The sequence below is a fragment of the Terrapene carolina genome, unplaced genomic scaffold (genome assembly GCF_002925995.2).
Source record: "Terrapene carolina triunguis isolate 2854851 unplaced genomic scaffold, T_m_triunguis-2.0 Scaffold210, whole genome shotgun sequence".
Taxonomy (NCBI): domain Eukaryota; kingdom Metazoa; phylum Chordata; order Testudines; family Emydidae; genus Terrapene; species Terrapene triunguis.
In genome coordinates, this window is record NW_020664561.1 from 34,962,157 (window position 1) to 34,988,437 (window position 26,281).

Genomic DNA, 26,281 nt, shown 5'->3' on the forward strand with positions numbered 1-26,281 from the left:
TCACCAACAGGATTGGCCACACCCAGACAGCCTGGACTGCACCTCAGTACAGTCGTTCTGGGGGCTGAAAAGTGAAGTAAACTACAATTGCAGAATAACCCTCCCTGCAAATCCTTAAGTGCGTTGTGTAAATAGAAGTGCACAGAGTCTGTAGCATAAATAGTCTCAACTCCTATCATTTGTCTTCATGTTGTCCAAAGGGTCTTTGCTTTGCCTAGCACTTGATGGTGAAGTTTAAAATTATGCTTTTGTGATCTTTGGGGGAAATTCACCCCTGTGTAGAGCTCATCTTAAGTGGTGCCTAGATCTTGGGCTGGCCCTTTGCCCAGGGTGAATTTCACCCCACTAGGATTAAAAGGAAGCTTTATTATTTTAAACAGCATAGTAAAAGAAAAGGCACATCTGGGCAGATGACTTGAATGGCTTAGCTGGAAATATAGCCCCATCTTCAGGCTGGTTTAATCTCTCAGCACATGGACAGACAATGAAACCTAAACAATCTCTTTCTGTCCCATATGAACAAACACAAAACACAGTCACCTTCACGTGACTGAGTGAGTTGTGTCTCCACAAATCCTCTCATTTACCCAGGTAAATAAGGAATAACTCTATGGATGTCAATAAACCTACCCCAGTTCAAAACTGGTGTGAGGGGACAACTGGGCCCTGGGACTTTGTGCTGTAGTTTACACTGTGATTATGCTGCTGTAAGCAATGATGTGCTGAGAGCTGTAGCCAGAGTGTGGCTCTGACTCCCTTTTCATTCTTGATTTCTTGCCTTTCAAGTAAACACCTTTTTTGAACCTGAGCCTCCAGACCTGATCCCGGGTGTGTGTGTGCAGAACCTGGTGAAGATTTTTGCAGGCAGGCCCAAGCCAGCAGTGGATGGCATGAATGTTACTTTCTATGAGGACCAAATCACAGCCTTCCTCGGCCACAATGGAGCTGGAAAGACAACCACCATGTAAGTGTTAGAGGAAGCTCTGGCTGTGCAAATCCAGGGCATTGCCCTACTGCTCTGATGCTGAGTTCTGTGGAGCAGCAGGCTGATCTCTCCATTCTCCTAAAAAAAGAACAGGAGTACTTGTGGCACCTTAGAGACTAACAAATGTATTAGAGCATAAGCTTTCGTGGGCTACAACCCACTTCTTCGGATGCATTCTCCTAGCTTCTCTCTTTCCTAGCTACCACCTCAGCAACTAGCACATAAGGGCAGGCTGTCCCCATGCAGGGACATGCGGACTATCGAAAAGGGAGAGCATGAAATGCCTGACACATACAAGTGGATGAAACAAAACATGTCCCTGGATCAAGCCCCTATAAGCATGTTAATGGCAACAGAGGCCCTTCTGTTTGAAAGAGCTGAGATACTCTAAAACAAGCACAACTGATACTCTTGGACGCTGTTCTCGGTTACTCCCCTATAGCTGCACTGACTGAAGTCCAAAGCGGTGCATGCCCTGGGTGCAACTGAGTATAGAACATGGCCCCAGTGTTTATATTCAGTAGATCTGGCATGGGGTATTTACGTAACGTAACATAGCTATGGATTTATGTACAATTTATGTGTAAACTATACACCCAATTTAAAATGGCCCTTTAGTCCCAGAACAGCAGAGCACTAAAAAGCCTGGTGTTACATGTGTTTTCTGTTTGTACCCAGCAGGTAATACCAAATCCACACATTAGTGATCTACCCTACAGTCTCCAACTCTTTTCAGTCTACAGCAAAGCAGAGTGCAGGTCAGGGGGGCAGGGTAGCACTAGTATAACCCATGGGCAGCACTGTGATGTAACTCTGCATTCAAGGCTTCAGACCATTATTCTGGATCTCTGCCCCAGCGAGACTCATTCTAGGTCATGGGTAGTCAGGGCTGGGGAAACTTGCCTGGTGAACTGGTTTGAAAAGTACAAGTTCAGGTTAACTTGACTTAAACACCGCTTGGCCAGCTAGCAAGGACCAGCTCAAACTTTTGTGCAAACCAAGTTTGGAATCAATTTTCTAGCCTAGATGAGAACCATATAGACAATTGATACACACTAGCGGAGTTACTGTACACATTCCCAGGGTCTCACTTGTGTATTTTATTAGGACAAGATGTGTCCATGCTTCACAATGGGATTGTGTTTCAGCAACCACTGGAATAAGAAGTCATCATGTGCCACCTAGTGGCCCATGAGAGAAGTGTGTCTGCTTATCTGAAACCTAAGGACTGTCCATTTGCTTTTTTTCTCGTGTTTGGCCAGGTCAATCCTAACAGGCTTGTTTCCACCCACATCTGGAACTGTCCTGGTTGGTGGCAAGGACATCCAGATACATATGGATTTGATTCGGCAGAGTTTAGGCATGTGTCCTCAGTACAACATCTTGTTTAATCAGTAAGTGCCATATGATGCCAAATTCAAGAACTGAGCCCCCACCACCCGGGCTGGATGTTTGGGATGTCCCCAAAGCCCATGTTGTTTCTCTGTGCTCTTCTGACAGTGCATGTAACTCAGAGACAGAATCCTCCTTCCTTCTTCTCCTGTCAGTATTTCTAAAGGACAGATACTATTTTACCCTCTCTATAATCCCTAAGAGGAGATGCATGGGGGGATGCAGGGTCACATGCTCCCCAGATTTGCTGCTTGGCTTGTACTGAGAATGCTCACATGGATTGAGCATGCTCAGTAACACTGCTGAAGCCAGCTGCCCACATTTTATTCCCTTCCTATTATCGGCAGGCATAGGTCGTCGGGGAATCTTCTGCTTCCACTGGCTGGGCCCAAAGTTGTTCCTCAGGGGAAATAAGTGTTCCCAATATGGGTACTGTCTGCATTGTGGTAGAGCTTGGGAGGGACTTAACATGAGAATCAAAGCACACAATAATCCAGGGCCCCATTCCCCAAAAGCCGTATGAATCCTGGCAGTAGGCTGCGCTGATGGTTGGGGGTGCCATTTTGGAAAGGCAGGTAGGTGGTGTAGCGAGGCGACGGCTTACCGGTGCGGCGCCTCCTGCTGGTTGTCCAGGGAATTAGCTCTCCAGCTCCAGAGCACCTTCTGCTGGATGATGTCCTGCTTGCCACTGGCCCCCGTGTTCCTCCCAGACCCTGATGCCCTTTTACGCTGGGGTTCTGCCCCCAGCAGTAACCCACAATCAGGGTCTCCCCACCCAGGGGAACCCACAACCCTCTATCCCCATCTTGCCTCAGTGGCTACTGCCAGTCACCATCTAGCCCCCGCTCACTGCGGCAGACTGCAGTCTATACACTCATCATCGGCAAGGGGGGTTTGGACCTGCTGCCTTTGCATACCCTGGGCTGCACCTCTGCAACCCCAGTACCTTTCCGGCCTTTACCAAGGCCTGCAGCCTGGGGGTTTTCCAGCCTGGAGCTCCCCAGCTCCTCTGGCCTTTCCGCAGCCCTGCTCCACTCTAGGTACACTGCTGAGCTCCCAAGCAGCCAGGCCTGTCTCTCTCCACAGCTAGAGAGAGACTCTCGCCTAGCTCCTGCCTAACAGTCCCTTTATAGGGCCAGCTGTGGCCTGACTGGGGCGTGGCCCCAGCTGAGTCTGCTTCCCCAGTCAGCCTAGCAATTGGCTCCCCCCGGGGCAGCCTTTTTCCGGAGCTGCTTTAAGCCCTTCTTGAGCCGGAGCGGGGTGACTGCCCCACTACAGGTGGGTAGACAGAGAAGCAACAAGAGCAAGAAAGGGCAGGGTGATCCTGAGGAGTTGCTGGCCAACCAATGTAGGCACATGTAAGGGATAAATCAATTCCTCTCCTCAAAGGGGGTAATGCTATAATGAATTGACTGCTGTTGGACCAAGCAACCTGGCTCTTCATTTAACCTGTCTCAATGTCTTTCTGTCTAATTTCTCAGCCTCACTGTAGCAGAGCACATCTTGTTTTATGCCCAGCTGAAAGGGAGGTCTCGAAAGGAAGCTGTGCTGGAGATGGAGATGATGCTGGAAGATATAGGCCTCCCCCATAAAAGGAATGAAGAGGCTCAAAACCTGTCAGGTGCCCAAGGATTTGTTCTCAAAATCATCACCTTTTTTGTTCTACTGTCATTTTAGTTCCATGGGGACAAATTCTGCCAACGATTCACATTAAGTAGTCCCTTACCTCTTGAGTAGTGAATTGGAGCCCCATGAATTTCAATGGGCTTGCTCGAGCAGTGTGGGTGGCAGAATCTGTCCATAAGGCATCAGCTGTGAATGTATCTGTGATGCATAAAACTTACTTTAGTGATGCTGAATAAAAATATATATTAATATACAAAAATATGTCTTCCCTTAATAACATACCCCAACCCCACCACTATTCTGTGGTAATGGTCCAAAATGCAACACCTTCCCATACTGCTGCTTCTGTGTCCTGGGTGAATACCCTAGAATACTGTAATATTTTTATAAGGGCTGTTCATGTCATTTAAAAGGTAAAACTGTATGTAGTACAGTGGCAAGGAGGTGCAGCATGTGGGTGCAGTGACCTATAACTGTCCAGAGTTGCAGGTTGGATTAGATAAGTACTCAGGAGTTTTTATACTTCACTGATCTGTAGGTTCTGGAAACGTGGGCCGACAATATCATGAAAGCAAGCTTTCTCAGACCAGCTCTAGAACTTCCTGCTTTGGCTCCAGGCTAGGACCAGAAAATGCAGACACTGCATGAAAATGAAAAGTAATGAAAAAATTAAGCTAAAATTTTGGAACCCCAGCAAAAATGTGTGTATTTGTTCAAGTTCTGGGCCAAGGTTCAGGAGTGAGAGTGGTTCTTATTTTACCTGGTCCAGTTTGTCTGTCTCCAGCAGACACAAACAGTCCTCTATCATCACATGCTGCAATGTGTGCTGCTCTTCCTTCTCACTCCCACAGTTGTGTCCCTGCACTCTTTAGGTGGCATGCAGAGAAAGCTATCTGTTGCCATTGCCTTTGTTGGTGAAGCAAAGGTGGTCGTCTTGGATGAGCCCACCTCTGGAGTAGATCCATATTCCAGGAGGTCTATCTGGGATCTTCTACTGAAGTATCGCTCAGGTAACACACTCCAGAGAGGAAATTGCTTTTTAAACCCCTTCACAAATAAGCATGTCTGTTGCATAAGCTTTCATTAAAGTAAAGGGTATGAACATGCACAAACAGGTTACACGAGTGGTAAATTCATGTAAGCCACTTGTCTCATGACCTGGGGGTTTAGGGCAGAGATTAGAAAAGCTAGAGATATGATATAGCAACTTAATTTTACATGGAGAGAGCCGACTAAACTGTGCTCAGAGGGCCCCGTTCTGCTAATCTAACTCACACAGAGTTGTGTCATACTTGGCAAGTGATCTAATTTATTTCAGTGGGACTCCTAACAGTGTGAGACACTACTCAGTGAGAGTAAGTGAGGCAGAGCTGGCCCCAGTATTTCAGAGGAGCCGAACAGGTTTGGAAAAGTTTGGGTATCCTGCTGCTTGCACTTACAACTGCTACAGAAAGGAAGAGCTTCAGCTTCTTTCTGAACTATCAAATGCCTCACTCCCCTTTAAAAACAAAAACATTTCTGAGGATGAGTGCTGGAGAGATTTCTCATTGATGGGCCAAATTCTGTCACTCTTATTCACTCTGAGTAGTACTTTACTCTGTGAGTAGCTCCATTCAGGGTGAGTAAGGGCAGCGGAATTATGTCAAAAATTGTATTTATTCATATACCTTTGCCAAGCTTTTAACTTTTGGTCAGTGGTTCTTCCCACCCTGGATTAGCCAGCCCCTAGTTCTTTGTCAGCTTCTCCTTTTATGGATGCTCAAGCTAATATGTGTTAAACTATCGAGACGTGTTCAGTTATGTAACAGATGTGCTGCAAGGTCATGCTGGGATGAAGGTGGCAGTGCTGTTATGGGTGTTGCATGCTCGTGGGCCTCACCAGGAGTTTGCCTGCTCATGTGGGAGCATCTGTTGCTTGTGCAGCTCTTTGTTTTTAATTTTCTCACTTGCCATCTTGCCTGCATCTCCACTATTTTCCATGAATAAGGCCCAACCCTATAGGATCAACTCATGGTGAAATCTTTGGCTCTTATTCCTGGGAATTTCTTTCTTACCAATCCCTGTAATCCACATACAGCCCTGATTGTACCGAAGGAACAGTACCTTGCAGAGCATCTCTGTATTCCTTCTCCTAGGCAGAACCATCATCCTCTCTACGCATCACATGGATGAGGCAGACATCCTTGGAGACCGGGTGGCCATCATTTCCCAAGGAAAATTGTTCTGCTCAGGCTCTCCTGTCTTCCTAAAGAACTGCTTCGGATCTGGCTTCTATCTCACCTTGGTTCGCAAGATGAAAAACACCCAAGGGGGAGTAGAATGGGGTTCAGTAAGTTCTCTGCTCCCTTGTTGCACAAGCAGTCTTCAAATATTCATTCACTGCAACAGTTCAGAGCCTGAGTAGCTGCTGTTTGTTGCTGTGGACAAAGCTGACTGTACAGTAAATGGTGTGTCCTAGGGAATAAGGCAATGAGAACATGAGTCTCCTCCTCATGGAATTAGAGGACTATTTGGGGATTTAAATATTCACCTCTTAACAGAGCTTCTCCAGTTTTATGAATGTATATGCCTTAGGGCAGAGGGCTTTTCAAAGGCACAAATGACAATTGGGCAGCCAGCTCTGGAGGCTGATGCCTATCTGAAAATCTCCCCCACCACTTACATTGAGCATCTCCCTGTGGAGTGCCATTTGTCCAGGCATGAGTCCTTCTGCAATACACTAGATGTGATCACGTCTCCCTACAGTGGGTAGCTCAGGAACTATGGCAGCCTGCCACTTACTCCTGGCAAAAGCAGTTCTCCGGCAACTCAAATAAGAGGGACCTGGATTGTTTTTGATCCTGTAGGTCCCAGTTTGTAAATCCACTGACATCATAGTGTCTGTATGTATGGCCATTGTTCATTCAACTTCCCCAGGTAAATGCATGTAATTTAGAATTCCATGTGGTTACCACATGCATGGTGGTGTGATGCAATGCTTGTGTGAAATTTAATTTTTGTCTGTCTTTTATGCTAGTCCTCAGACTGCAAGTCTGAGTGTAATATGTTCAAGATATTCCAGCTAAGACAAATTTCTTACTACCCTGAAGCTGTGTAAAGGCTGATGAAACAATCCCTGATTATGACACTCTTACACACTAGTTTGCCTGCATTATATGCATCTGAAGCACTTAACATCCTCTTTCTTACTTATCTGTACTAGCACTCCCCTAGCTGTGGATCTCAGTGCTCGTGTTCCTGTTCCAGGTGTGCACCTAAAGATACAGTGGAAGGTCCCGAGCAAGAACTGGATGGTAAGAATTGGGATCATTCACCTGGTCCAAGGCCTATTCTTCTGAAACAGGGCTGTTTCTCCTAGTGTACTGTTACTTAAAGCTTAGAGAACCCTGCTTTTGAGATTCCCTTTTTCAGCACTGTCTCAGGTATGTGTATTTTACTGTCACCTAGAAATCACTAAGGCTTCTTGGTGGTTTTGCTTACCTTTCTGTCACAAACCCCCTTTCTGAGACGTCTTCTAAGATCTTGGGCTCAGACTGTAAACTGGAAGCTTGGGTTTTCCTTGACTATGGACTAATAGTTTCAAACTCCTGTGTATTACAATGTGTGATTCAATCAAGAAAGGAGAAACATCTTTAAAGTGCAGCAAACAGAATCTTTCTGTGAGCACCTCTTCAGTTTTTCTCACTCTTGGGAGCACTTTAGTAGATGCTTCTGAAAGTCAATCATGGTGTTGATGGGCCTTAAATCATTTCCTGCTACACAGTTCAAAAGTCATAGCTGACAAGGATCCAGTCCAGTCTAGTAGCATATTAACAGAGATATATGTGAGTCCTTCCCAACTTATGTCAACACAGCCTTTGGAAGCATTCCCAGAATACTTAAATATTCATTTTCTGAACACTGTTCTGACTCTTTACAGGGGATGTGAATGAGCTTACAGAACTAATTCATCATCATGTTCCAGAAGCAAAGTTAATTGAAAGTATTGGTCAAGAACTCATCTACCTTTTGCCCAGTAAAGATTTTAAACAGCGAGCTTATGCCAGTCTCTTCAGAGAATTGGAAGAAACCCTGGCTGACCTGGGACTCAGCAGTTTTGGGATTTCGGATACTCCCCTTGAAGAGGTAATGGATGCTTTGAAATATTTCTCAGTCCTTCCAGAAATCCTTTTGGGAGAACTTGAGTTCCAAAACATGGAGCCATAATAATCCCCTCAAAACCTAGCATAAACCAGTAATGTCCATTGTAACACACACAGCAGATCTTTAAAGATGGGAATTCAGAAATAATTCAAACCTGGATGCCCATCAGATCTGTTTACAAATGGACCATGACTTATTAGCCTCAAATGTTCCTCTCTTTTATTGTCGGTTTCTCGGCTCCCCACACCATTTTGCTTCCCAAGCTGTTTCCTAGCGGATCTTTGATTCTGTAGTTAGCAGCAGTACCCAGAGTTATTTGCAAATGTCATTTTAGAGGATGATGTCTAGTGTCTCACAAGCAGGATGACTCCAAAGGTGTTGCTAACCAAGAGGTGTGCATGTCTTTGGCAGGTTTTCCTGAAGGTCACAGCAGATGCTGACCCTGGATCACAGAATGCAGGTAGATATCCATGATATTCAACGTCTGATGCTCTTTTCTTGGGCATTCTGTGATAGCCTATTAAGAACGAGAATAGCAGCTTCCAGTCCCATATGTCTTTCATTTCATTATATAGCTGGTCAGCAAGTGATGCTGTTTTTGGGCTTGATCCATTATCCGAGAAGTCAATACAAGTCGGATTTCCATTTCTGCTGGATCAGATCGTTAATTATATACATCAAAATCCATCCTCAAGTCTCTAAAGTATAAGTGGTTTTGGCATTCAGCACTCTGCTGTCTGTCAGTATGTTCACCACAGAGTTGATTAACTCATCCATAGTGTTGGAAAAAGGGAATGGAATAGAGGATTAATGCTGCAGTAGCCAGCCTGCCTGGTACCAGTTGATAGAGCTGCCTCTCACTCTGGCCGAGTTCTTGGAAGCCCTCCGCTGCATGCCCACCAATAAATCTCCGGGCATGGACGGGCTGACGGTGGGGTTCTACTGTGTGTTCTGGGATGTCCTCGGCCCGGACCTTCTCACCGTCTGGGCCGAGTCCTTGGAGAGCGGGTCCTCCCCCTGTTGAGCAGGCGAGCCGTGCTCGCCTTGCTCCCAAAGAAGGGGGACCCCCACGACCTTCAGAATTGGCGTCCCGTCTCGCTCCTCAGCATGGACTATAAAGTCATAGCAAATGCAATCTCGCTGCGGCTGGGGTCCGTGCTGGTGGACGTGGTCTATCCAGACCAGACCTACACCATCCCGGGCTGTACCATCTTTGATAATTTCTATTTGGTCCGGGATCTCTTGGAGCTCGGGTGTAGGGATGGTCTGTCGTTCGCCCTTCTGTCCCTGGATCAGGAGAAGGCGTTCGACAGGATGGACGACAGGTATCTCCTGAGCACTCTGCGGGTGTTCGGCTTCAGGTCCCAGTTCGTGGGCTTTCTCCAGGTGCTGTACGCCTCTGCGGAGTGTCTGGTCAGGCTCAACTGGACCCTGACCGAGCTGGTCAGCTTTGGGCGGGGAGTACGGCGGGGTGCCCTCTCTCGGGCCAGCTGTACGCCCTGGTGATCAAACCCTTCCTCTGTCTTCGCCGCCGGAGGCTGACGGGGTTGGTGCTGTGGGAGCCAGAGCTGTGGGTGGTCCTGTCGGCGTATGCTGACGACGTGCTCCTTGTGGTCCAGGACCTGGGCGACTTGGTGCGGGTGGAGGCTTGCCAGGCCGTCTACTCGGCGGCCTCCTCCGCCCAGGTCAACTGGATCAAGAGCTCTGGCCTGGTGGTTGGGGATGGGTGGCAGGCGAGCTCCCTCCCACCCGTGCTTCAGGCCATCCGGTGGAGCGCGGGTCCGCTGCTCTATCTTGGCGTTTACCTTTCTGCCATGCATCTGTCTCCGCTAGAGAACTGGCAAGGTTTAGAGGACAGGGTGGTAGAGCGACTCCGGAGATGGACAGGACTACTCCGGTGTCTCTCCCTTCAAGGGAAGGCACTGATGCTCAATCAGCTAGTCCTGTCCATGCTCTGGCACTGGCTCAACACCCTGGTCCCGGCCCCGGATTTCCTGGCCAACCTCCGGAAGTCGGTTCTGGAGTTCTTTTGGCCAGGACTGCACTAGATCTCTGCAGGGGTTCTCTACCTACCTGGAAAAGGGAGGACAGGGCCTGAAGTGCCTGCGCACTCAGGTCCACTTCTTCCACCTCCAGGCCCTGCAGAGGCTCCTTTATGGTGCAGGTAGTCTGGCGTGGAGCGTACTGGCGCATGCCTTCCTCCGCTGCCTCCGAGGGCTCCGATACGACCGGCAGCTCCTTTATCTCCATCGGAGCGGTCTTCCGCGAGACCTCTCTGGGCTGCCGGTCTTCTACCAGGACTTTCTCCGGACCTGGAAACTGGTTTCGGCCACCAGGTCCGTGGTGGCCGCCGAGGGGGCGGATCTCCTCGTGGAGCCCCTGCTACACAACCCCCAGCTCCATGTGCAGGTGGCGGAGTCCCCCTCAGTGCGCCAGAGGTTGGTCCTGGCAGAAGTCACCAGAGTCGGAGACCTCCTGGACTACGACCGGGGAGACTGGCTGGATCCCCTGACACTCGCTCGGCGCATGGGGCTCTCCAGACCTTGTACTCCCCGGCGCGTACTTCAGGAGGTGAGGGCCACTTTACCACCCACTGCTCGGGTCTTCCTCTACCGGGTCCTGCGAGAGGGCATGCCCCGCCCACCCTCCACCCCAGGTCCTCCTGACCTTTTCATCGGGCCCCTGCCCCGTGGACCTACCAGGCAACCCCACCCCTTTACCGTGAGCCGGCTACACGAGTTGCAGCCAGTCCAGTTCCAGACTGCGCCACAAAAACATTTGTACATGCTCGTGCTCCACACCCTTCATGTCCTCACCATCGCATCCCGCCCCGACACGAAGTGGCGGGACCTTCTGCCACCTCTGGAGGGTGAGGAGCCCCGGTGGGCCAGCCTATACTCCACCCTGGTCCTGAGGCCCACCGGGGATGTCAACTGGCAGATCCTTCACGGAGCCATGAGCACGGGTGTGTACTTGGCGCGGTTCACTCCCCTTCCGGACACCTGCCCCTTTTGCGGCGTGAGGGAGACTCTGGCGCACGTATACCTGGAATGCGCTAGGTTGCAGCCCCTATTCCGGCTTCTCTTGGATATATTATTACGTTTTTGGTTGCACTTTTACCCTCACCTGTTCATCTACGCACTCCCCATCTGTGGCCCCACAAAGTCGCGGGACCTCCTTGTCAACCTCCTCCTAGCCCTGGTCAAAATGGCCATCTACAGAACCAGGGAGAGGAGGTTGGCCGATGGGGTTTCCTGCAACTGTGGGGCCTATTTCCACTCCTCTGTCCATTCATTCCTCTGGGCGGTGTCTGCTGGCTCCCTTGATGCCTTCGAGGAGCAGTGGGCGCTGTCCGGGGTTCTCTGCTTGGTGTCCCCATCAGGTTCCCTTCGTTTAGCCCTGTGACCTCACTCCCGTTCTTGTTATCTCATTAGTTGTCCCCTGCAATTATTTGGTATCACGGACCTGTGGATCCTCCCCTTAGGCTGGGGGGAGGTCCTTTAGCAGTGGGCTTTGCCCGCCCACTTTCCTGGATACCAACAGGACCAGTTGATAAAGAAGCATTGCAGTGGTTGTAATGCAAAACAATGTAGTTGCCAGGAATATATAGGTTTGGGAAAATCTGCTTCCACCAGGGCTAAACGTCTAAGGAAGCTTACTCAGCAGTGATGAACAAGGTTGAAATAGCCTCTCAGCCCCTCCTCCTAAGGAGTAATGCACATGATCACTTCAATTCCCAAAACCTAGGAGGTGCTCAAGAAAATGGCTCCACTCTCAGAAAAACCTGCCTTGAGCAGAAAGAGAAGGCTGAACAACCCCCTTTGGCGACCAATGGAGCCTCTCGAACACCTGCAGGCCGAACAGGGGATGGCAAAGAAGGCAAAGGGTCCCGGCAGAATAAAGGTTCTCAGCTTGTCCATCAGCAAATCAAAGCACTGCTCATCAAACGGTTCCACCATGCTACCCGTAGCCGTAAGGACTTCCTTGCTCAGGTACCACTCGTTCCTTCATCACTGTCACTGAGTCTTCCCTAAAGAGTCCTCAGCACTAGTGGCCACAGGGATACCTCCAGCAAAAGCAAGGGTGGTGATGATTGCGGGTACCAATGTCCTTGTGACGGCTGTTCCAATTAATATCCCAGCTGCTCTGCATCCCACACTCAAGCACACATGCACACGCTATAGCCTCCCTCCCCTCTCTCTCTCTCTTTCTCTCTGCAATTTGCCTCCTCCAAAATTTTTTGCTTTGATTGAGACTGTCCCTGATATAGTCCATGTTGATAAAAACCAACACTATGGCAACTCTGGTTGCTGGTAGTGCTGGGAATGAAATGGTGGTGCCTGAGAACAGAAGTAGGTCTGATCCATGTGCTATTGCTGTCCCCCCTTTGTGTACGTGTGTTCTGAGCTTTACAGAGCTGTACACAAATGTTACTGCACATTATGATGTTTTTCCTGTTCCCTGCAGATTGTTCTCCCGGCTACTTTTGTATTGTTAGCTCTAATACTTACAGTTATTATCCCTCCCTTTGGAGAATATCCCAGCTTAATACTACATCCTTGGATCTATGGACACCAGATTACTTTCTTCAGGTCAGAGGAATCTTTTTTTTAAAGTAGATCTCCTATCCCCTTTCCTCCGTAGCATTTAGGACTGCTGGGTTACATCTGCTGCTTCGTGGGCCTGATTCCCCTCTCACTCATCCCAGAATAGTTAATTAGCATGACATTGGCATGAGTGGAGAATCCAGCCCATTGTCTGACTGCAAAAGAATGGTTCTCAAACGTTTTCATATTGTGAATGGCCTATCTCCCAACCTCCATGTGCCAAATATAGTGTTTGTATTTAAAGTGTCGTGTTCCCCTCTAGTACCTGGTCCAATTGGAGTACCAAAGCCTACAACTTCCAACAGGTTATGGAATTGTTCCTTTAGCTCCAGTGGTAGATCTGTGCTTTGGTGCTGAGGGTTGCAGCTTCAAAATCTGCTGATGACGTGCGGTGGGGGTTGTTATACTTGTTTATATGTACTGTCTGTTTATACAGTGTTAAAGAGAAGATGAAAGTAAACTTGCTTTGATGTGAGGGGTGCTGCTGCTGCTTGGCTGTGTCCCTCCCATTTTGGTAGCTGCTGTTTTCCATCTCCTGGGCATAAGATTTTACATTTGTCAGTACTCAAACTCTGTTCATTACCTGCCGAACCTCTAGGTCACTTTGCAGTTTGCCTGTGACTTCCTGTGCATTTACTACCCTTTGTGCTGTCCACAGATATGATCACAATTGAATTTACACCAAAGAAACACCTGGCAAAGATAAAAAGCATGCATTGTGCGGGGTGCAGAGAAACACTTTTGTTTTTAGTTTATCAGGTGAAAAATGCATCTGGAAACCGTAAGAGTCCCGGGCTGGACTGTAACCATCAGGAAGCATCAGCACTTGAAGGCTATAATGATTGTGAAGTGTTTGTACAAAGTAGCTCAACTGATCCCCCAGTGGTGGGCGGAGCACAGTTTGAAAATCACTGGTAGATAGCACCTGGCACCGACAGTAAGCTAGTGTTATTAGACACTTTGTTGACATGGTTAGAATTCTTTCTTTGGCCTCAGCCCTCATCCTATTAAAAAGAGGGGATGTGATACTTGTCCTATGATTTCTCTGTGTTTGCTGAGTTCCAGTATGACAGTTTATGCTGGGTGGGTCTGAGATGAAGATCAGCGTTCACTCAGGAGTGTGATGATTCCAAGCTTACAAAGGGGAGTGTGTATTTGTATTAAGTTTGTTAAAATGGGTGCTTTGATCTCAGGAGAAAATGGCCATTGCTTTGTCCTTTAAGCCCTCTTGGAATCTTTCTAAGGTTTGTGGACTTTATCCTATTAAAGAGACTAGATTATCGGCACCTGAGGGGACTCTGCCTAGATGAAGCTATGTGTTTACCTGTGTGATGCTGTCACCAGCTGGTTTTGTGTATTCTACTTCTGTAGTCTGACAGGTTTTTATACAGCAAATCTTGTGCAATCTCCTTAGCAATGAGCGGCCTGGGAGTGAGCAGATGGTTTCCTTCACTGATGCCTTCTTGAATAAGCCAGGATTTGGAAATCGCTGCATGAAGGAAGAGCCTCTTCGGTAAGTCACTGGATATTCTCTCTTGAAGTAGAAATCATCTCTTGTAAGATATAACCAGTGGGATGCGGTTACCACACTGAGAGTGATGTGGGCTAGCTTTTCACTGAAACACGTGCAGGCACTGATGTTTGGAGATGACAACAAATAGTGAGAAAATAATGCAGTCAGGCTAAGTTATATATTTATAGATCGAAGACAGCAAAGGCAATTCCATGTAGAACCTCAGTCATATGCATGAAGAATTAAACATGAAAATTTCCATTTGTAGAGCAATAAAATAAAGCCAGAATTTCCAGATCTCCCTTCCTATTTACCATGGCCTGCCCCCCTCCAATTTTCCATGGCCTGGAGCCTTTTCCCTCAGGCTCTCCTTCACAATAGCATGTTATCCCCATGGCTACAGCAATTACTTAAGTGGAAAAGTAACTATTAGGGAAATAACTGGTAATTTTTAACTGTTTGCTCTGATAAAAATGTCAGTCACACGCTGTGCCTTGGCTCTTAAATTCTTCTCCCTCTCCCACCCTTTCTGTTCTTCCTCCTACACCCCTGCATATGTGTCCCTGTTGCCTACACCCCCTCACTGCTGCCCCACTCCTGATTCCTGCTGCCCCACTCCTGATTCCTTTCTCCTCTGGATGTTGCCAGCCCATCGGTGGCTCCTGTTTCATCTCCTTTCCTCTATATAATGTAGCAGGACTTAAGGTCAATATAGCAGCTGTGTTAAGGAGATCTGAAAAATCCACACCCCTGCATGCTGTAGCTGTGCTGACCTATCCTCTGGTGGAGACGCAGCTTGGCTGACAGAAGAATGCTTCTGTTGACCTAACTACCATCATTTGGGGAGTTGATGTTCCTACCCCTTCCGCTGCTGTAGGCTGCCTAGCTACAGGGCCATGGTTAAGCCGCTATGGTCCCTGTGATGTAGGTATGGCCTAAATGAGAACAAGATGCAGCTCTAAGCATTGAGGATGGATGGGAAGGTACAGTGTGATGAGAGAGGAAGGATGGTCTCAGAATAGAGAGCTAGGAGAAAAGGGTTAAAATCTTGGCTCTGCCACAGACTTAATGTGTGCCAATGGGCAAATCACTTAACCTCACTGTTCCTCGTTTCCCTGCCTGCAAAATAGGGACAATAACCTCACAGGTGTGGTGTTTGAGTCACGGGTGTTTATCAAGCACTCTGAGGTTCTCTGACACTCTTCTCATTGGTAATGACACACTGCGGGGGGGGGGGGAATGCAAAAGGAGCAAACATCTCAACTACAGCAGCATTTTTTCATGTGTTTATGAGCTCTGGTGAGCTATGTGACGGCACTGTTAAGAGATACTGTGTTCCTCTGTACAGGGACTACCCATGCAGTAATATGACAACTGCCTGGAGCATACCACCTATTCCTCCTAACATAACCAACCTGTTTCTGACCCACAAATGGAGCCCTGATGACCCTTCTCCCTCCTGCAAGTGCAGCACTCGCAAGAAGCTCACTATGCTCCCGGAATGCCCCGCGGGAGCTGGAGGCCTTCCTCCCCCACAGGTACCATGCAACGGCCACGTACGCCTCTAAAGTAGCCCCAGTCAGTGGGGGGATGGGATTATGTGATAAATAAACTACGCTGTCTGTATTTGTAGGGAAGAAAGTGCTTATAAAGCAAAATATGTGTGTGTGTGAGAATCATTTAATAAACAAAACTGCTGGGTATGGAAGAGATGGGAAATACATTTTCTCCTGGTCTGAGCCTGGATTCTGGATGACTGGATAGAGTTAGCAAGCAGGTAAAGTTTCAGAGTGAATCCAGGATGGCTTGTTTCAAGCCTTGCAGACTTCTGTGGAACTTTCACATGATTTCCACTCAAACCCAGTGAAGCACAGACTTGACTCAAACGCAGGTGGAACTTTTTGGTTTCAATGGTGTTGGGAATCCACACAAATCAAAGGTGGATAAAAGTTACTTTTCAGGTGAGATCCTGTGAACTGAAACCAATTGTGTGGTTTTTACGGACAAACACCCACTTGATGGGTTTAGGGACTGTAACTGGTTGGTTTGCTGTAATTGGTTGGATTTTCTTTGCCTCTCAGAGCGTGCAGCGCAGCACAGAAATTCTTCAAGATCTCACCCACAGAAACATTTCTGATTTCCTGGTGAAAACTTATCCCAGTCTGATCAGAGAAAGGTAGGGATCATTCTCGCTGAGAGGTTTCTATTTGCTTGTCACATTCCACATAGAATACACATTTGTGATATCCTCAGTAGCAGTAATATGACATAGCACTTTATTTGCTCACAGTGTACAGACATTAACCCTCACCAGCCCTGGGAGGTGGGTAAGGATTACTATCCTTCCTGGGTGGGATTAAACTGTACCAATATAAGCACTTGTATACCAGTATAACTGCATCCACCCTAAGCAGCTTGTAGTGCTTTAACTATACCTGTATGGCCAGACCAGCACAACTTTTGTGTGTGGACAAGCCCCTAGAGGCAGATCTGGCCTTAGACTTCAAGGGTACATATACACTGCAGTGTAAGCCTTTCAAACTCAAGCTCAAATCTACCCCCCTACCCCTTTCCATCTACACACACATCGTGCTAACCCAGATCCCAGGATACCATGGGGGTGGAGGGTCCAAGCCTGAGTCAAGCCAGGATCCAGGGTTCAAGCCCTATTGCTTTGCAGTGTGGACTCAGCCCCACTGGACTTGTGCTCTTGACGTCCTCTGACTTTTTTTTGTCCTCTGGACAGTCAAGTTTTCCCACACTGCACCACAAACAAAGGGGTAGAGTGATCACATTTTGGGAGGGCACTAGGAAGACATGGGATATGGGTGGTTGGACTCGGACCCACATAATGTAGTGTAGACGCTGGAGACCCAGGGTTCAACAGTTCCTAACCTGGGGTTATGAATGAGTGTAGACGCTTAAGCCCTAGGTTAACAAACCCAGGGTCTGCTAACTTGAGTTCTACTAACCCTGGGCTTACATTGCAGTGTAGACATAACCCAAGAGTACCTGACTCCAAGGATATGTCTACACTGCAATAAAAAACCTGTGGCACTGAGTGTCAGAGCCTGGGTCAGCTGAGTTGGGCTCATGGGGCTCAGACTGTGAGGCTAAAAATTGCAGTGTAGCTGTTCACCCCGAGCCCAAATATCTACACTGCAGTTTTTATAGTGCCACAGACTGAGCCCCATGAGCTTGAATCAGCTGACGCAGGCCAGCTGCAGTCGTGCCGCAAGTCTCTTATTGCGGCACAGACATACCCCAAGATCCGAGTTCAGTCTGTGCTACCTTTCCAGTACTCGCTGCACTGCTTGAAATGTCCTGGAGGTTAACTATCCTAAGGTATTGTTTTCTCACTAGCACCTACCCTCCTTAGGAGACACCATGAACTCTTGTGATGTGTTGGTATAAACCATTTTGATGTTGATTCAAGACAGAGCTAGAACAGCACCGCTGTGTGTGACCTTACAAATCTTTTGCTCACCTCTGCTTAATTTGGAGATGCTCTGTCTCAATTCTTCCCTCTTCTGGCCCTTATCCTGGTAGGAAGCTTGGCAGCAATAAAAAAGCAAAAAGCCCACTCCAGAAACTTTATGGACTCCTGATGATAAATCCCCATCTCCGTGTCATCAACACTCAGTATGCCTGTAGAGGCCTCAGTTCAGCAGAGCGCTTAAGTACATGCTTAATGTTCATCTGAGCCAGAACAAGCCATTTAGGGTATGTGTCCGCAACGTTTTGGAACAAGCCTCCCACTACTGGTCAACAGACTGGGGCTAATGGAGCTCATGCTAAGTGCTCTAAAAATAGCTGAACAGACAGAGCTTTGAAGATGCAACACGAGCTGGACCTCGGGCTCTGAAGCCTGTCCCTCTCCCTAGGCTCCAGCCCCAGCCGCAGCTTCAAGGCGCTGTCTGTACAGCTGTTTTTAGAGCACTAGTGCAAGCCCTGCTAGCCGGAGTCAGTCAGCCAGGCTGAGAGGCTCCCTCTCGCTCCCTCCAAAATGCAGTGTAGACGTGCCCTTAGTTTGATCTGAAACACTTCATAATCTCCTTTTCTGTTGCAGTTTGAAGAGTAAATACTGGGTTAATGAGCAAAGGTAGGAAACTGTTTTATCAACTACAGTGGTAAATAAACAAAGCAGTGATTTTCTGTTTAACTTTGGAACCTAAAAATGTTTCCCTGAATGGGAGAGGTGAATTGTGGCAGATAGCATAGGGTAAGACAAAGGGGTGGCTACAGAAACTAGTATGCTGCGTGAGATAGGGATGGAGGTCATTGGGGAATTGACAGCCACATTATTGTATTCAACTGGAGCTGTCCCCAGCAGCTGTGAAGGCCCAAGGCACACAATGAAACCAGCACCAGCTTCATTTTCTCCCTGGTCAGCTGTAATCTCATGTCTCTGACTCAGAGTGTTCCCATTCCATTTCCCTGCTCTGACTTTTTCTCATCCTATCCACCTATTGTTTCTCTCATTAACACCTCATGAATGCTTGAGATGCTCCCTTGCACTAAGTATTAATGAGGTGTTAAGAAAACAGTAGGTAATCAGGTGCTTCAGGTATCCATGCAGTTGGGTTATGATGTCTAAGAAAAGGGGAGGAGCCAGAATTGAAATGGTCAAGATTGTAAATTGTTTTGATCTGTAGATTTCACAAGGTCCAAATCACTATCCTTTTTTAACTGTGTTTGTTAGAATAATCCCATCACTTTAAAATCAATATGGTTTTATCTACACTGGTAAGTTTCTGCGCAGTAAAGCCGCTTTGAGCGCTGTAACTCCTGTGGTGTACACACTGCCAAGCCACTTGGTGCGCAGAAACTGCGCAGTTGTAGTGCTGTAAAAAAACCACCCCAACGAGAGGCGTACAGCTTTCTGCGCCGGGGCTACAGCGCCGTGGTGCCAGTGTAGACACCCTGGTTTATTACAGTGCTGCGATTGACCTCGGGGAGGTGTCCCTCTCTGGTCATCGGTTTGAACTCTACAGCCCTGCCCTCAGGTGACCAACTGTGAGCCCCACCCCTTAAATTCCTTGGGAATTTTGAAAGCCCCCTTCCTATTTGCTTGGTGACACATGCAGTAGTCCCAGCGCATCTTTCCAGGTCACCATACCTGCTCCACGCACCAGGCAATCCCCCACTTGGAGCAATGCCGAGCTGCTGGACCTCATCAGCATTTGGGGAGAGGAGGCTGTCCTGTCCCAGCTGCGCTCCAGCCATAGGAATTGTGATACCTATGGACAGATTTCACGAAGCATGACAGAAAGGGGCCATGACCGGGACACACTGCAGTGCAGGGTCAAAGTGAAGGAGCTGCGGAACGCCTACCACAAGGGGCAGGAGGCAAACCACTGCTCTGATGCTGTGCCCATGAGCTGCCAGTTCTCCAAAGAGCTGGATGTGATACTCGGTGGCAACCCCACCTCCATTGCGAAGACCTCTGTGGATACTTTGGTGGCTCGCGTGCCAGTCGAGAGTGGACCGAGCCAGGAGGAGGAAATCTTGGACAAGGATGTGGAAGGGGAGGGGGACCCAGAGGCAGAGGATGCAGCCAGGAGCTCTTTTCTACCCCAGAGGAGGCTAGCCAGTCACAGCTGTCGGAGCTTGGCAAAGCACAAACAGGAGAGGAGGCCCCTGGTAAGTGGCTTTGATTTTGGGAATCGCTGAAGCGAGTTGTTGGGGTCAGGAGGGTTGCAGAAAGCAGGCTTGTGTCTGTATGATGCGCGTACCATCACATGCCTAGTCTGAGCAGCGGAATAGGGTGTTGATTGACTGCTTCACTTCATGGAAATCTGCCTCAGAGATCTCCATGAAACTCTCATGGAGATACGGGGCAATCCGCTGCCGCAAGTTCTTTGGCAGAGCTGCTGTTTCTTGCCCCATTAAGGGTAACTTTCCCATGCCACTCTGCCGTCACTGGGCGGGGGACGGGGGAGGACCATTGCTGCACACAGGCAAGCCACATAAGGGCCAGGGTGGAAGCCGCAGTCTTGGAGAAGACCCTCCCTTGATTATCTGCTCAGCCTCAGCAGCGAGATATCTTCCATAATGAACACAGCCTGTGGAAAATGTGGGGACAGTAATGATTATAAGGCCACCCCCCCCCAGTGCTGGCTGTCCCCAAGAGCCACGTGCACAGTGTACTGTACAGTCCTGGAACACTGATTTCCCCTGCGGTTACTCACCATTTTCGGGGGCAGCTGGTTAGTGATAGGTGTGTAAATAGTGGCTGTGTTTTAAATCACTGAATCAGTGGTCTCTGTGTGGCAAACAATACTGCTTCTGTAAAATATTGCATTTTAACTTCACAGAGATGACCCTGAGAGCCCAGCCTCCCTCTTTGTTATCGCGGGCTGAACGGCTGCACAGAATTAGAAAGCGGCCAAGAAGAACTAAAGAGGACTTTCTGCGGGATGTTATGATGCGCTACGCGGCCAAAAAACAAGAACTGAAGGAGTTGCGAGACAGCAAGAAGAGGGACCGAAAGGAGAATGCAGCATGCCAGAATGAAGTCACGGAGCAGCTCTTAAACATTATAGAGGTCCAAGTGGACATGCTCCAGCCGCTACTAGCACTGCAAACCAAGCAGCTCCACGCCTGCCCTCTCCTGCAGTCGGTCACGAAACTCTTTCCCATGCGCCTCCCCAGACACCGCCAACACGCTGTTATCAACCTCCTGGCTCCAGTCTCTACCCGCTGCATTCCACTCCTGCCCCATCACAGTCCAGCCCTGGGGACTCCCAGTACCCACTGCACTCAACACCCGTCCCTCTGCAGTTTAGCCCTGCTGAAGTACAGTATCCACTGCACTGTACTCCAAAGCACAAGGTTGCATATGATACCTGGACATACACAAATCTTTAACCATCCCGGAACCCCACCTCCTCCTAGGACCCTCCCTTCCCCCCATCCCCCACAGTGCTGAAGTGGTTTTTTTTGTTTGTCTCTCTCCTCCGGTTGTTGTTTTGTAATAAAAGAATTGTTTTGGTTTGAAAGCAATCTCATTCCATTAGTTGAAAGCAAACAGAGCCCTGCAAAGCAACAGGACATTTTCTTAAACCTTCATAGTGCATCATCTGCACCAATCACAATCACCTCCTAGCATTACAAGCACTGCACTCCCGCGCATAGCAACAAATATTAGTGACTTCAGCTTCAAATTGCTGCCTCAAGGCATCCCTGATCCTTATGGCCCCGAACTGCGCCCCTCTAATAGCCCTGGTCTTTGGCTGTTCATATTCAGCCTCCAGGCACTGAGCTCAGTGGTCCAGCCCTGAGTGAAGCTTTCACCCTTCTCGTCACAAATATTATGGAACGTACAGCACACGGTTATAAGCATAGGAATATTGTCATCGGCCAGGTCCAGCCTCCCATATAGGCAGTGCCATCGGACCTTTAAATGGCCAAAAGCACACTCCACAGTCATTCTGCACTTGCTCAGCCTGTTGTTGAACCGCTCCTTGCTGCTGTCAAGGTTCCCTGTGTATGGCTTCATAAGCTGTGGCATTACGGGGTAGGCAGGGTCTCCCAGGATCACAATGGGCATTTCGACTTCCCCTACGGTGATGTTCTGGTCTGGGAAGAAAGTCCCTGCTTTTAGCTTCCTGAAGAGGCCAGTGTTCTGAAAGATGCATGCGTCATGCACCTTTCCAGACCAGCCTGTGTTAATGTCTGTGAAACACCCACGGTGATCCACAAGCGCCTGGAGAACCATTGAGAAATACCTCTTGCAATTAATGTACTCGGTGGCTAGGTGGTCTGGTGCCAGAACTGGTGCCATCTATCGCCCCTCCGCAGTTAGGGAAGCCCATTTATGCAAAACCATCCACAATGTCACGCACGTTGCCCAGAGTCACGGTCTTTGGGAGCAGGATGCGATTAATGGCCATGTACGCTTCCGTCAACACGAGTCCAACAGTTGACTTTCCCACTCCGAACTGGTTAGCGACCAATCGGTAGCAGTCTGGAGTAGCCAGCTTTCACTGTGCAATCGCCATGCGCTTCTCCAACGACAGGGCAACTCTCATTCTCGTGTCCTTGTGCCGCAGGGCTAGGGCGAGCTCATCACACAGTCCCACGAATGTGGCTTTCCTCATCCAAAAGTTCTGCAGCCACTGCTCGTCATCCCAGACATGCATCCCAGATGATGTGATCCCACCACTCAGTGCTTGTTTCCCGAGCCCAAAAACGGCGTTCCACTGTGGTCAGCACCTCCGTGAATGCCACAAGCAATCTTGTGTCGTAGCTACCATGCGTGGCGAGATCAATGTCACACTCCTCTTGCCTTTGTAGTTTAAGGAATAACTGCACTGCCACTCGTGATGTGTTGGTCAGAGCGAGCAGCATACTGGTCAGCAGCTCGGGATCCATTCCTGCAGCCCGAAAGAGGCAGGGCGCACAATACACAAACCGTTGAAAGATGGTGTCAAATGCAGACGGAAGCACAGGGATAGCTGGGATGCGAAGCAATGAATCATGGGACATTGGGACAGGACCCAGGATGCCCCAGGGCTCCCTCCGCCTTCCCACAACTCCTAGCAGCAGAAGAGGAAGAGATGCTCTGTGGTATAGCTGCCAAGAGTCCACCTCTCCGAATACCAATGCAAGTGCCGCAAGTGTGAACACACTATTGCGTAGGCAGCTGACAGTGTGAACACGCAACAACGGTTTCGTTCAGCGCTCTCTGAGCGGCACTGTAACTGCCGGCAATTTAACTCTGTCAGTGTAGACATACTTGCAAAACTTCTAAGAGCTACGTGGTTTGTTAGTGAATGGAGACTGTTGCACATAAATTATGTATCTAAAGCAAACATTTACTAAGGCCTGGTCTACACTAACCCCCCAAGTCGAAGTAAGGTACGCAAATTCAGCTACGTGAATAACGTAGCTGAAGTCGACATACCTTATTTCGAACTTACCGCGGTTCAGACGCGGTCCACACGCGGCAGGCAGGCTCCCCGTCGACTCCGCGGTACTCCTCTCGTTGAGCTGGAGTACCGCAGTCGACGGCGAGCACTTCCTGGTTCGATTTATCGCGTCCAGACCAGACGCGATAAATCGAACCAGGAAGTTCGATTTCCAGCCGCCGAACTAGCGGCTAAGTATAGACAAGCCCTAAGGCAGCTTTTAGTATTTCTGTTGATTAGAGAGATTTGGATATATAATATAAGTGATTGATACGAGTATGCTCTTCTGCCAGGTATGGAGGAATTTCCATTGGAGGAAAACTCCCAGTCCTTCATGTCACTGGAGATCAAATTGTTGATTTTTTGAGAGACCTTGGCCAAATGATGAATATAACAGGGGTAAGCAGGAATGTTTTGTCTGTTTATTAAAATACAGCAAACAAATGTTGCAAATATGTAGCACCAAAATCCCATTCTGCTGGCTGATTTTAGACTTTGTTTTCTTGACTTTTAGGGTCAAGCCTCAATGTCTGTTGCTAAAGAAATGTCTAATTTCCTTAAATACATGGAAACTGAAGACAACATTAAGGTATGTGGGGAGGATAGTCTGGAAACAGACTGCTGTTTTGGAGCCAGATTCCAATCTGTAAGAACATTGTTGTCCGTAGCTAAAAAGAGAGTTTAAATGTTATGTCCGTTAGGTATGCAGTGTTGTAGTTGTGTCGGTTCTAGGATATTAGAGAGACAGGGTGGGTGAGGTAATATTTTTTATTGGACCAACTTCTTTGCTAAGAGAGACAAGCTTTCAAGCTTATACAGAGCTCTTCTTCAGGTCTGGGAAATGTATTTATTCAGAGTGTCACAGCTAACTACAAAGTTGAACAGGTTGTTTAGCATAAGTAGTTAATACATATTTCCAGGGACCTCTTCACCTTGAATGGTGCCTTGAAATACATGCTAACTACTTAAGCTAAACAACCTAATCCACCTTGTATTAAGCTGTGACACTCTGAGGCTATGAATATTCCACCCCCCAAGAGACACAAGTTACACCAGCATAAGCGCTAGTGTGTACGATGCGAGTGTGCACAGCGCTATGTAGCAGGAGAGCTGCTCCTGTGAACATAGCTTCTGCCGCTCATGGAGGTGGTTTTTTAATGCTGACAGGAGAGCTCTCTCCGTCGGCATAGAGCGTCTTCACTGCACTGCCCTGCTGTAGCACCGTAAGTGTAGACATGCCCTGAGTCAGGGGTGCTGGAATTAGGTGTGTGGCAGCACCCCCTGGTTTTAAATGGTTTCCATCATATACAGGTTTCAGCACCCCCACTATAAAAATTGTTCCAATGCCACTGCTCTGAGTAAGTTTCTCAGATCTGAAGAAGAGCTCTGTGTAAGCTCAAAAGCTTGTGTGTCTCACCAACAGAAGTTGGTCCAATAAAAGATATTACCTCACCCACCTTGACTCTGTAATGTCTGTTTCTTATAAGTAATTATACTGGACACACTGATACATTCAAAGTGATGTTTAACGTAGTAGTTTTCTATTTTGTTTTGTTATCCTGTTGCCATTCTATACACTTTTGAAGAATATCTTTCAGGTGTTAGAAAGGTGACTTTGTAAAATCCATTGCCCCATTGTTGGAAAGCTGTTTAAAAAACACTGTTTTGGAATGATCTCCCTAAAATACAGTGTGTGGGCTCCCCCTGCTGGGTCACTTCAGGTATCTAACAAACCCTCAGAGCTGTGCACGTTCCTGCTGACATTTCCCATCGGAGAAGTAAACAAAAGGCAGCCATGTGGCCTCCTGCTGCTCTGTGTTAGTAGTGCAGGCTGCTTAATACACTTTTGCTTTCTGGCTCTCATAGGTGTGGTTTAACAATAAAGGCTGGCACGCCATGGTAAGCTTTCTCAATGTAGCCAACAATGCAGTCCTGAGAGCCAATCTGCGGCAAGGCCAAGCTCCTGAGGAATATGGGATCACTGCAATAAATCATCCTCTGAACCTCACCAAGGAGCAGCTCTCAGAAGTCACTGTGTAAGCTGCAGTTGTTTCCCTGGATCCTTTCACACATTTATTTCTCTTCCTCTCCATTCAGCCTATTCCCACCCCCCGCTTCCTCCCTGAGAGCTCAAACACCACGATGAAGCTTGAGTGGTATACTTTAATTCAGGGCGTATGTTTTTATGTGCCATTTGCACAGGGACCCTTTTCTTCAATATCAATTATCATAGTCAGAAGTTAGGTATAAAATCTCTTCTGTGTTCTTTGCCTGTGAGATTAGTTCATTACTGTTCCTTGCAGAGAGACTCTCCCATTCCACCTACAGGCTATCTCCATTGGTAACATAACTATGGGTGTAGACACACCTGTGCCATGTATCAGAAAAGCCAGAGTAAAGGCATCATAATTTGGCTCTTAGGTGCCCACAGGTACTTGGTGCTATACATGACACACAGTCAAACATGGTCCCCAGCCCAAGGAGCTCTCACACCATGGCATTTTCACAGCTGTGCATATTCCTTGTATTGGGTCTTTTATTAACCCACATTGCTGAATGTCTCTGTCTGGCTGCACCTGAGTGACAGTACTGTCTGTAACAGCCCAGCTGCCTTGAAGGGAGTGAGTGTCATGTGGGTGTTCAGGGAACAGATTGATCTGTGTGTGTACTTGTTAGTTACAACCCTGAACTTAACACCCAGAATATACTAACAAATTCCCAACGTCTGAATAATCCTTCATTTACAAAATACCCTTGTTACGGCTGGATGTTAAAACGGCCTGTAGTTTTCAAGGATTTCCTGATGGTGTTAGCTAGTATGGGTTGTACCTGCTTGTGCTGGCTCAGAGCTCTCTAGTGGCATTGCGAATTACTTTCACTCTTGCTCATATGGTCCTCCCTCCTCTGCTTTGTTGCAGGCTGACCACTTCGGTGGATGCTGTTGTCGCCATCTGTGTGATTTTTGCCATGTCCTTCATCCCAGCCAGTTTTGTTTTGTATCTGATCCAAGAACGGGTGACAAAGGCCAAGCACCTCCAATTTGTCAGTGGTGTTAGCCCTGCTGTTTACTGGCTAACCAATTTCATTTGGGACATAGTGAGTG

At 48.1% G+C, this 26,281-nt stretch overlaps 1 protein-coding gene across 1 annotated transcript in view; it reads left to right on the forward strand.

Moving 5' to 3' along the window:
• Window positions 1-26,281, forward strand: part of LOC113407202 (retinal-specific phospholipid-transporting ATPase ABCA4-like) — a 113,130-nt gene that overhangs the window by 63,383 nt on the left and 23,466 nt on the right. The window contains exons 19-36 of the mRNA XM_026655362.1: window positions 787-964; window positions 2,248-2,379; window positions 3,859-3,998; window positions 4,876-5,013; window positions 6,139-6,332; window positions 7,206-7,296; window positions 7,923-8,128; window positions 8,558-8,606; window positions 11,894-12,138; window positions 12,614-12,738; window positions 14,168-14,266; window positions 15,615-15,804; window positions 16,348-16,442; window positions 18,336-18,368; window positions 23,472-23,577; window positions 23,693-23,767; window positions 25,045-25,214; window positions 26,097-26,274. Coding sequence (XP_026511147.1) covers window positions 787-964; window positions 2,248-2,379; window positions 3,859-3,998; window positions 4,876-5,013; window positions 6,139-6,332; window positions 7,206-7,296; window positions 7,923-8,128; window positions 8,558-8,606; window positions 11,894-12,138; window positions 12,614-12,738; window positions 14,168-14,266; window positions 15,615-15,804; window positions 16,348-16,442; window positions 18,336-18,368; window positions 23,472-23,577; window positions 23,693-23,767; window positions 25,045-25,214; window positions 26,097-26,274 — 2,444 coding nt within the window. The remainder of the gene's footprint in view (window positions 1-786; window positions 965-2,247; window positions 2,380-3,858; window positions 3,999-4,875; window positions 5,014-6,138; window positions 6,333-7,205; window positions 7,297-7,922; window positions 8,129-8,557; window positions 8,607-11,893; window positions 12,139-12,613; window positions 12,739-14,167; window positions 14,267-15,614; window positions 15,805-16,347; window positions 16,443-18,335; window positions 18,369-23,471; window positions 23,578-23,692; window positions 23,768-25,044; window positions 25,215-26,096; window positions 26,275-26,281) is intronic.